Below are 12,376 nucleotides of genomic sequence, written 5' to 3' on the forward strand. Positions count from 1 at the left end.
GGGGAAACAAATAAATTCTTCTTACTAAGTGGGGACCCTACACAGTCCATCCCTTTTAGATCAATATTTTGTCTTACAGTAACTCCAGTATCATTTCCATGGGGTCCTGCAATTCTCTTTGGATTACTGTTTGAGAAGATATACCAAATCAGACGAGAGAAACTGATTTCTGAGCCTCCTTTGGCTGCAATGTGTACTTCTTTCTGGGAAGCTTAAAAGACAGAACAACGTCGTGTTAGGACAGAGGTAGCTAGGTTAGAGAGAATACTAATAATAGAAATAATTATCATTCCTAAATTGTCATAAAAGGGAAGAATATCATAAAAATTGGTTCCTTTTCTTACAATATTCAACCAAGAAAAAGGCAAATACAGGCCGAAAGGATGAAATCCTGGCTACATTGAAGTCAATGGCAAAACTCCCACTCACTTCAGTGAGAGTAGGGTTCAGCCTAAATGCTTTCTTCTTCCAATAGCAGATCCTAAAACCTTTGGTACGCAGAATGCCATCCTCTTCAATAGCCCTTTTAACTGTGAGAAGCTGAGAAAAAGAAATCACAGCCCATCATATCATTTGATGTAAACAGTATGTTTCTCCTCCTTAAAAGGTTACTGGTTTTGATGTTTGTTACTAAGGTTTTAACATTAAGAAATTTCTTATTTTGTTATGTTTAATTTTTTTTCAGGGAAACAAAGAACTTGTGTATTGAATATCTGAATGACCTTAAGATTGTTGTTAATTATATCGAGCCAATAAAACCGTTTACATTTTACAAATTGAAAAGAATTATTTTCTCCAGTTTGGTTTATAAAAAAAATCAGTAAAGTTTATCTTGGACCTTTTAAAACCAGAAGTCAGCTTGTTTTCAAATGCACTCAGAATATATTGAAACTTTGAGTCAATCAAATGACTCAGTGATATTTACCAATGCAAATAAAGAAAACCGAAAACATCTTGAGTTTTGAGCTGATTCACTTTGCATGAAGAACAGATTTTGTAATTTGTGTTTTGTTTTGAATTATAGGGAAAAGACATGTACCTTATACTGGAGAATGACATGCTAAATTTGGTTGACCCCATGGATCATACCATTCTTCATTCTCAGCCCATTGTGAGCATCAGAGTCTGGGGAGTGGGTCGTGACAATGGACGGTGAGTTTACAATCTCCTAAGACTTTGTTGTTTTGTGCTGTTGAAATCTACTAGTGTAGGGTGTATATATGCTTGCCAAGTGAAGCATCACTAATAGCCATTTTATTGTGTGATTATGTTCCAATAACTATGGGAGGATTTATATTTGTTATATTTGTTACGCAAGTTACTTAAAAAAAAAACACACTTATTTTTCATAACTCCTTATAGCACATTTTGCAAAATGATATTTGGATAAGATATTCAAAGGGCCTCAACTTGACCTGTAAAGTTGTTTATGAAACTTTTATGTTCACAAAGAATAAACATATTTCTGCTTGTAAATCAGGTAGTTAAGTACCAAATTACCTGAATTAGAGGCAGAAATACTTGTTTGCATGTCCAAAATCAAGGGATAATTTTTCAAATGTAGTCCTTAGCGTATTTATCCTGCGAGGTATACATTTCACCAGTATATAGTAAAGAAAGTATTTACATAGTTCCATTTCCACTTCCTCATACATTATAGTTGATCAAAGTAGAAAGTGAACTTGGTTTCTCCCGCTGATGTTTTTAAAGACTTTGATTCAGGAATGTGCTTAAACATGTGCTTAGTTCCCATTGAAGTCAAGTTAAGCATGTGCTCAAGTGCTTTCCTGACATGGGATAGACTTAAACATGTACTTAGTGCTTCACTGAACCAGGGACTTAGCTATCTTTTGCTTCATACTTTCCTTTTGATGTGGCATTGTTGCAGGAATATAACTATTAAAATGGCTTGTAGTCTCTCTCCCAAAAGGAATGGCAGAAATTGTATCTGTAATAAGTTATAATAGGGGTATCAGAGTGGTTTTGCCTGGTAGCTTAGTGAACCCTTCAGCTGCTTTTTGGGTGGCTATTGTATTGTTGCACCTGTCAGATGTAAAGCAAGCTGTTTGACCTGTACATTTCTAATACACATCACATCAGCATGTTGGCTTTCAGGGTTGGTGAAATGTCTGTTAGTCTTTCTTGGCAAAAGAAAAGTCCTGAGTTAGAAAGATTTTCACATGAATGAATACTTTCAAAAGGTGCTAGGTTGATAACACTGAACACTGAAGCCTTCTGATTAATAAGGTGGCAGCAATGAAAGCCAAGGCTTATCTGCCTTATCAATATGCTTCAAGCTTTGCCTGAAGGGATCACTTTAAGGGAATGACTAAGTAGGTCAGTCTCCACCGTCCACGGCATCTCTTTTAGAACCCTTGCCCAGGCCACCTGTAGTACACAAAAAGAAAAGGAGGACTTGTGGCACCTTAGAGACTAACCAATTTCAAATCCAGACTCCAGCGAGAAACTGCTGAATTGGAATTCATTTGCAAATTGGATACTATTAATTTAGGCTTAAATAGAGACTTGGAGTGGCTAAGTCATTATGCAAGGTAGCCTGTTTCCTCTTGTTTTTTCCTACCCCCCCCCCAGATGTTCTGGTTTAACTTGGATTTTAACTTGAAGAGTGGTCAGTTTGGATGAGCTATTACCAGCAGGAGAGTGAGTTTGTGTGTGTATGGGGGTGGGGGGGATGTGAGAACCTGGATTTATGCAGGAAATAGCCCAGCTTAATTGTCATGCACATTGTGTAAAGAGTTATCACTTTGGATGGGCTATCACCAGCAGGAGAGTGAATTTGTGTGGGGGGGTGGAGGGTGAGAAAACCTGGATTTGTGCTGGAAATCACTTTAGATAAGCTATTACCAGCAGGACAGTGGGGTGGGAATAGGTATTGTTTCATATTCTCTGTGTATATATAAAGCCTGCTGCAGTTTCCACGATATGCATCTGAAGAAGTGAGCTGTAGCTCACGAAAGCTTATGCTCTAATAAATTGGTTAGTCTCTAAGGTGCCACAAGTCCTCCTTTTCTTTTTGCGAATACAGACTAACACGGCTGTTACTCTGAAACCTGTAGTACACAGGCTTTTATGATGCAGGAACTCAATGACTGAAACCCTTTGCTCATTTCACATAAAGCTGCCAAATAGCCAGTTGGATGGTTTTGACTTTTGGTCAGCTCAGACCTGGTCCATATTTGAACCAGTGACCTTGAAGTGAATGTTTCTGTGTCCGAATATCATTCCCCTGAGCCATTCGTTCCTCTGAATGATGGGTATTTTTTGTTGCATTTTTAGTTTCTTTGGTTCAGATTTTTGAGTGATTTACAAGGACAAATCCAATTGGAAATGCTGGGAAGCAAAGAGGTTTTAACTTGTCATGAATAAAACATTAAAGTGCTTCCTTTGCTTGAGAAAATGAACCCATTTCACATTTCCCTTCAAGTCAGATTTTCTAGAAGCTTTCTTTGGTTAGAAAATGGAGCATCTTTGGGGACATTTTGATATGGTGCAGTTGAACAGGAAAAGTACATTATAACAAATGTCTGAAGGACAGAGAAAGGCTTTTACTGTATACCCAAATGATTTATTTACAGAATTTGAGAAGACAGTTTGCTTTTCTGTTACCTCTTAGTTTTCAAATATTTCAGATTCTCTGGATGATAAAATTGTATTGTTGTGATATTTGTTCACAAATTGTTAAACTCCAATACACCAGACTAGACCCACTAGTCATAGATTTAACAGGTTACAGAAATATCCAACATTTGTGATGTATGTAATGACGTTATTACTCCTAGCAGTTATAATTAGTTATTTGGAATAATTTAAGACTGTTGTACCCATATTGCTCACTGCAGTGTTGAGAAAGTTCACGAGCTGCTGGATGAAATTTCTTCAGGGGTGGAGAGGCATGTAAGCCACCTAATGGGTGAGAGAGAGAGAAAAAGCGAGCATGCAAGTGCAGAGCAGGTGGTCCCCATATCTGATCCAAATAGGTCAGTGCAAGATGGGCTCATCAGGGATGACCTGGAGGAGAGGCTATAGATCCACTGATACAAAACCCTCCATATAGGGGCACTAACTGCAATCCCAGCCAGTTGCAGTACCATGTCCTGCCCAGGGGCTGAATTCCAGCCCTGCCCAGTTTCCTGCACAAAGCCTCATTGCTCTCATCTACCCATGATAAGAACTGTTTATTTGCCATAGATAATGCGGGCTGTGAAATACAGATCTTAGTTCATATTAAAGCAAAGTAATGTCTATGCTGCCTCCTGCAGATGGCTACCATCTTGCTGAAAAGTAACTTTGTTTGTGACATCAGCAATACAGAAGACCCATGTCAGAGATGATCAAACCAATTTTCTCTCCTTAACATCGGAAGAGAAACTTGGCTGTTTTGTATTATAATTAAGTATTTGTTGTTTGCACAATAAATTACTTTTTCTGATTGGTCGCTATTGATAACAGCAAGGAGAAAACATAATTATTGAAGCTTTAATATATAAACATGGAACTAAAAATAGCCCATAATATCTCATTTGCTGTCATGTACAAAAATGTCCCTTTTAGATTTACTGTGCTATGAGCTACGCTTTTTCATCACAAGTAGTTTCTCTTTCAGAGCCTTCAGTTTTTTTTCTTTTCCTTGTATGAATTTTGGTAAAGAGGCTACATGTATTTTAAATATTGTACAAAGTCTTCTTCCTTCAGGTGTTTAGACCTTGAGCTTACCTAAATTTTTCTCCAATTAAGTTTGTTTAAATTTGTATGCACCTACTGGATTAGAGAGTGTTCTAAAGCAAACAATACAGCCATTGCCTATAAATAAACTCATACAGTATGTGCTGTTAATTAGTAGGTAATTATTTCAAAACAGAGCAGCATGAGTAAAATGACAGCTATGACTAGCCAATTTGGGGGTTCTGGAGGCTCCATGCAGTGAAAGTTCTTTGAAGGACAGTATAAATAATGCAAGGTTTGCTGAGCAAGCCCCAGTAGCCAGAGAAGGGGCATTTGTGACAAGAGAGAACTTGAGCTATGGCTGGACTCCTAAATTAGAGAGGTCAAGTGCTCTGTTGTGTGGGTCACAGTTAGATGCAGGACACTTGGATATAACTGGAACATACTGCACCCTGAGATATACACCTCTGTATTCAATTGGATGTCACTCCCCTGCTCTTTTGTATATAAAGGTAAGTGCAGGCGTGAGCTCATCCTGGCAAGTAGTCTGTTTGGTCCTCAACAGGGTGAAGTCAGAGCACTCCTTGCTTACAGGTAGAGGGAGAAGCTGCAATCATCAGAGAAAACAGAGCGAGAGAGATTAGGAGACACACAAATGCATAGTCTCTTTTGTGTGTCCTGTGTGGATTAATTTTAAGGAAGTCTGTAAAATCATTACTTCTAGCATGAAATGCTCTGATATAATCTTGTTGCACATGGATGTTGATAATATATTAATACACAGTAATGACTTGCTTTCCAAATCTTGCAGTGCCATCCATTCTACACACATTCTCTGCTGTTTGTTGTGAAAGGAAGTGATAATTTAGAACAATACAGAAACTCAAACTTTTTTAATATTGAGCTATTTAAACATCATTGCTCTCTCCAGGTCCTCGTTTTTAACAGTATTTTCCTTCTAGTAATTTGGTTGGATTTTGCATTGGAAAGATGAAAGGTTTTCTAATGATACCTGACCGGTGATTTTCTAAGATGTGCGGTAATGAAAGATTGATGAAATACAGAGATCTGTTGATGAAAGTTTAATCTGAGGATATGTCTGCTAGCTCACCTCAGGCAGAAGAGTCTTCTGGGAGACTCTAATAATTCTCTCCATACTCAATGCTATTAACTTGACCTCTAGAGTTAATTTCTTTTTAATACAGTTCTGTGATAAGGAAAAGCTTCAGGATTTACTTGACCATTTTGCTGACTTAAACTGTGTGATTATTTTATATGTTGAAAAGTGATTTTCTGGCCTTCAGTTAATCATGCCATGACACTAAGACTTTTTGGTGAACTAATCTAACCTTAAAAAAGGCTATTATGCCTTTTATAAAGTGGTTAACCAAATGAGTTCCTATAAGGGGGTGTGTGCGTGTGTGTGTGTGTGTACACTAATACGTACTATGCTGTGACTCTGAGCTACTGTATTTGATTATGTACACACATTAGAGTGCTATGACTTTGTGATAATTATGAGAGCAAAAAGAAAGTATTGTGTATATGTTCTTCCTCTTGTCCTATTTTCTGTTTCATACACATAAAAGAAACACATGATTTTCAGGGTGAAACCCATTTTTCTTAGTCGTCCATTAAATTTCCCTTTGTCCTGGCAGTATGATTGAGAAACACAGCAGGAAATATTAAAAAATATGGAAAATCTTAAATGTCACTTCGATTTTGTTTGGTTTCAAGGCAGTAAAGAACAGCTCATTGTTGGGGGGTGGGATTGTGATATATGAGGTCAACCCACAAATCATAGTTGTTTGTTTAACTTCACTTCATGTACTGTATATATTGCAGTCAGTGGTTAAAAACAGTGAACCTTGACTGGTACTTTTCCTTACTTTAAAAAGTGCCCTGTTTCGGAGCTTCGATATCACAACTGTGAAAGTGTAAGCCTCCTAGAACTGTGAAATATGACTTTTTTCACTTGTGAGTGGCATGATTTTATGTTACCAGTACATATTCATGATCAGGCTTCGTCACTCTTTCCACTCCTGGCAATTTCTGGTTTAGTAGAATGGTAAAGGGGCAGCACATGGAGATTAGCAGGAGAAATAATTGGGCAAGTAGGAGAGTTTCCTACCTGGATGAAGATTCACGTTCTCACACAGCTGCACTTCATCGTCTGTGCTTTATGAACATAAATTTCTATCTGGTACAAAAGGCAGCAGCCCAGCCACTTAGTAACAGAGGTCGCCATTACCGACCATAACACATTTCCCCCGATTCTCTCCTCTCTTTGTTGCTCCCCATTCACTGGGGAGTCAGGTTCAAAGGCTCTCTCCTGGTATTTAAGGATTTATGGGATTAGCCCTAGCAACCTTGAGAGATCATAACTCCGTCTGTGACCATGACTTCATACAACAGCTATGTTTCACCTGAAGAACGCCACTGTCAGCCAATAGGGAGAAGTTCAAGCATGCTGGAGGCAGAACTTTCACAGGAACGGTTCATAGAACGGATTCCCACAAGAGATTAGATAAATCGTAGGGTTTACTGCACTCAAACTAGATGTAAAACTAATTTCTTCAATTGAGCTTTCAGCCAATGAGTTCATCATTCACACACAAGACAAACAGAAAAGCCTGTAAATTAACTGAGTTATTGTTGTGACAAGCTAGGAATGAAGAGAGAGTGATGATTGTTGGTGTTTTGTTTTTAAATGCTTGGGAGTCATTCAGATTCTACAGTGATAGGAGCTGCAATACTGTGTAAGTAAATAGAAGGTAATAGAATTATGCTCCCTCACATGCCCTACTGATGTTTTGCCAATTGGTGTGTCTCAATAGTGAAATATCCTACATTTTCCACAACGATTGTTCTCTTTTTAACGTTGGTTGCTTTCTTCATCTGGGTATGTCTACGCTTGCAGAGTTTTTGCGCTGTAAGTTTCACCAGTGACAGGGAACCGGTGAAAGTAAAGCGCTGGTTTGTGTACTCACTCAATTCCTTAGGCGTCAGAGAGCGTTTACACTACCAGCACTTCCATCGGGATGAGAGCAGCGCTGTAGGCCAGCTGTCCCACAGTGCAGCTCTCTCGCTAGGTCTTGTGGGAGGTGGGGGGGTGAGCAGAAGGCATTCTGGGTCCACGCTCAGTGCCCCGTGCTACACTGCTTCATGTCCCAGCAGCCCCATTACTTCCTTATTTCCTTTGTGGTATTTTTTTTCAAACCCCCCTGCTGTCTGGCTGCTTTCCCTGCCACATCTACAAGCAAAGGGACAGGGTGTTTCAAACTTCCCGGGGCTTACAGTGGGAGGGACGGTCAGAGCAGCGGAGATGCTGGCCAGAGTGGTCCCTTTTGGAACTGTGGGATATCCTTTGGTGGCCAAAAGGTGTTTACACTGGTAGAACATGACTTTACTTTCATAACAGTGCAAAAAGAACAGCAGTAAGAGCTGTATGCCTCTCGTGAAGGTGGTTTTCTTTTTGCGGTGAAACTTCTGAGTTTCACTGCAAAAAGTCATTAACAAGTGTAGACGCTCCCACGGTTTTAGTGCAAAAAAGGGATATTTTGCACTTTAAATGGCAAGTGTAGATATAGCATCTGAGTTGTTGTTTCTTGTTGCACATAGCTGGTAATGAGAGACTAGGAAGTAGAAAGGAAAGGAGCTAGACAGAGAAAAAACATGAGAACGAGGTACATGGAAACAGAGATGATGAGATCTAGCCTGCTTAGAAACATGCTGTTGGGAAAAGAGACAGGTAGGCAGTAATAGAGGGAGACACTCTGAATCAAAATAACTTGCTAAGATTAGAACAGTAGGTAGTAATACTGATGAAATGTAAGTGGCCAAAACATAGGCTTAGAGCAGTGGTTCTCAACCTGCGGCCCAGAGCAGTGGTTCTCAACCTCAGCACAGAGCTGTGGTCCATGTGACGTCCTCAGGGCCATACAAGTAGTATTTGGATGCGGCCCACAAATTGAGAACCACTGCCCGAGAGAAACAGGTGGGGAAGAAATTACTAGGGTTGGGGGAAAGGTAGGAAAACTGGAAAAACATTTAGAACAATAAAAAAATAGATGAGATGGAATAAACCACAGTGGCCCAAATTTTCAAAACCTGGGAGCCTTAAAAATAGAATCCTATATCCCTATTTAGGCAACTAAATAACAATGCCTGATTTCTGAAGTGTTGAGTACCTGCAGTGCCCATTAACCTCAATGGGATTTGTGGGTGTTCACTACCTTTGAAAAGCAAATGCCTCAATACAGATTTAGGAGCCTGACTTTAGGCACTCAAGTTTGAAAATTTTGGCCCGAATGACAGCACTATAGTTTATTAAATATTAGGGCTGTCAATTAATCGAAGTTAACTCACATGATTAACTCAAAAAATTTAATCATGATTTAAAAAATTCATTGTGATTAATCACACTCATAGCAATAGAATACCAATTGAAATTTATTAAATATTTCTGGATGTTTTTCTACATTTTCAATATTGATTTCAATTACAAAACAGAATACAAAGTGTACAGTGCTCACTTCATATTATTATTTTTTATTACAAATATATGCACTATAAAAATGATAAAGAAAAGAAATAGTATTTTTCAGTTCACCTCATACAAGTGCTGAAATGCAGTCTTTTTATCGTGAAAGTGTAACTTACAAATGCAGATTTTTTTTGGTTACATAACTGCACTAAAAACCAAAACAGTGTAAAACTTTAGAGCCTACAGGACCACTCAGTCCTACTTCTTATTCTGCCAGTCACTAAGACAAACAAGTTTGTTTACGTTGACGGGAGATACTGCTGCCTGCTTCTTAGTTACAATGTCACCTGAAAATGAGAACAGGTGTTCACATGGCACTTTTGTAGCCAGTGTTTCAAGGTATTTACATGCCAGATATGTTTATGCCCCTTCATGCTTTGACCACCATTCCAGAGGACATGCTTCTATGGTGATGTTGCTCATTAAAAAAATAACGTGTCAATTAAATTTGTGACTGTACTCCTTGGGGGGAGAATTGTATGTCTCCTGCTCTGTTTTACCCGCATTCTGCATATATTTCATGTTATAGCAGTCTCGGATGATGTTCCGATGTTCATTTTAAGAACACTTTCACAGCAGATTTGACAAACCTCAAAGAAGATACTGATGTGAGATTTCTAAAAATAGCTACAGCACACGACCCAAGGTTTAAGAATCTGAAGTGCCTTCCAAAATCTGAGAGGGACGAGGTGTGGAGCATGCTTTTGGAAGTCTTAAAAGAGCAACACTCTGATGCAGAAACTACGGAACCCAAACCAGCAAAAAAGAAAATCAACCTTCTGCTGGTAGCATCTGACTCAGATGATGAAGATGAAAATGAACATGTGTCGGTCTGCACTGATTGGATCGTTATCAAGCGGAACCCATCATCAGCATGGAAGCATGTGCTCTGGAATGGTGGTTGAAGCATGAAGGAACATACGATTCTTTAGCGCATCTGGCATGTAAATATCTTGCTACAACAGTGCCATGCAAATGCCTGTTTTCACTTTCAGGTGATATTGTAAACAAGAAGCAGGCATCATTATCTCCTGCAAATTGTAACCAACCTTGTTTGTCTGAGTGATTGGCTGACCAAGAAGTAGGACTGAGTGGACTTGTAAAAATAAATAGTATTCGCGCGATTAATCACAATTATTTTTTTAATCGTTTGACAGCCCTATTAAATATTTTATTTTTAGATTTGAGTGCACTGTCAAGCTAAAGAGGGTTAAGATACTCTTGAAAGGTACCTGGGGAGAAGAAACTACACTGGAAGAAGAAAAAAGTCTCAGGGGAGCTTCCACACTGATATGGCTGGAAGCTGCAGGAGTTCAGTAGATGGAGTAACCATATTCCCAGATAGAGACTGCCTGATGGACACTACTTGGTTTGAACCACCATGGAGAGCCTCCCATTCTCTTCTCTGCCCAACTCAACATGAGATATTTTGCAATGGGTGTGTGGCCTTAACTCAAGAAAAGAGACACCGATCAGCCTACATGAGCATTGTGGAGTTTGGGTCTCCCACTACTATTGCTATGCTTCGTTCCCCCTTGCTAGAAAATACTCCAGGTACAAACAATAGAGTGTACATCTTTGGAGACTGAGATGGTTTACAATGCCATTTTACAGTGCTTTATATATTTTTCAGGTAAGAATATCTTGGTGCCTCTCAAGTTTATCAGCATCCCTTTAAAATACTGGTTGAAACACTATAAAACTTTATCTATATCTCTGGTGTCCTGGTGTTATGATCTCTCAGGTTGCTAGGGCTAATCCCATAAAGGGCTTTAAATACCAGGAGAGATGGAAGCTAATCAAGCGATATTAGATTATGAATTATAAACTTAGTATTTTGAATTAAATTACTTAGCCAAGAAGGGTTGAAAATGAAGTAGATTTGAGCAGGGTTTGTGCACCTGGCTCTTTTGAAAAGATAATACCATAATTATAGCTTGAATCTTCCAAACTTGAGACACCATTAATCAGTATTACTCAATCCCCTAGGCCCTTGTAACCTCGGAATAAAGACAAAACAGGCATCATGTTAATAGGGCATAGGGTAGAGATTGTTTTGAAGGAAGGGGACCTTCCTGGCTTTTCTGAGCCACATTCTCAATGGGAGTGCAACTGGTTTGGTTAAGGCATCTTCTCTCTTCTCCTTTTCCTCAACCCAGCTGCATATCTGGGTACTTCCATAGCACTTCCCCACTCTTGTTAATAACGTCATTTCTGAGGAATTGTCTACATGAGAAAGCTGCATTGGTGTAACCTGAATCAGTTTTTAAACCAATTTAATTAAACTGTTGCAAAAGGGTGTGTGTATGTTCTTATTCTGGTTTGAGTAGCTTAGTTTAGTTTAGTTAAACTGGTTCCTTAATGACGTAAGCTAACCAAAATAAGCCATCCTTATACCAGAATGGAAGTGTCCACACAGCCTTTTGCACTGGCTTAACTATATTGGTTTAAATTCACATCTTAAGTTTTAGTGGTGCAACTTTGTGGTGTAAACAATCCTTCAGTCCTTTCTGCTTGATGCCACCACCAAAAGAAAATGTGAGTATGTTAGATGTATTAAAATGTATACTTACCACCACTACATCTTTACATGTGAGCCTGGTGTGTTGCTCTATCTCAGTCTCTGTGGATCAGGGATTTCCCTTCTGACTGATGTCCCAGGATGAAGTGCATGTCTAGGGAAAATCCTAGCCTATGGAACCATAGATGTATGTAACAAGGACTTGGCTTACACACACAAACAACATCCTTACAAGTACTGTAGCTGCAGAATAAGGTAACGTTGTTTTTAGCAATGTTAAGGAGGATCTAATGGTGGGAGAGAAGTGGGATGAGAGTGGGGAAGGAGAAAAAGAATGAGTTTTGGAAAGAAAAATGGAACAGAGCACTTCAAAAGGAGGGATAGGTAGACAGTAGAGAATCTAGATGGGTCACAAGGTTTTACAGTGGGTGAAGAAATGGGGAGGTGGTTGTAGGGTTGTCACTACACTGAAGTTTAAAAAAAAACTATGCAGTATAACAAGATGGTTAAGTTCTGTACCAATGATACAGTGGCTGTCCTTAAAAACTTAACAATCACTTCAAATAGAGCTATTCTCAGTGTTCTCTAGGTATTCCCTATAGTAAGTAGTAGGAAGTACTGCAAAT

At 39.0% G+C, this 12,376-nt stretch overlaps 1 protein-coding gene across 11 annotated transcripts in view; it reads left to right on the top strand.

Annotated features, from left to right (window-relative positions):
- The window catches only part of APBB2 (amyloid beta precursor protein binding family B member 2), a 319,944-nt gene that overhangs the window by 242,894 nt on the left and 64,674 nt on the right, over positions 1-12,376 (top strand). For all 11 annotated transcript variants that reach the window (XM_073342186.2, XM_073342194.2, XM_073342189.2 and 8 more), the window contains one exon: positions 1,025-1,152. In XM_073342186.2, the coding sequence (XP_073198287.1) occupies positions 1,025-1,152 (128 nt within the window). The remainder of the gene's footprint in view (positions 1-1,024; positions 1,153-12,376) is intronic.

The sequence above is a fragment of the Lepidochelys kempii genome, chromosome 4, assembly GCF_965140285.1.
Source record: "Lepidochelys kempii isolate rLepKem1 chromosome 4, rLepKem1.hap1, whole genome shotgun sequence".
NCBI lineage: Eukaryota > Metazoa > Chordata > Testudines > Cheloniidae > Lepidochelys > Lepidochelys kempii.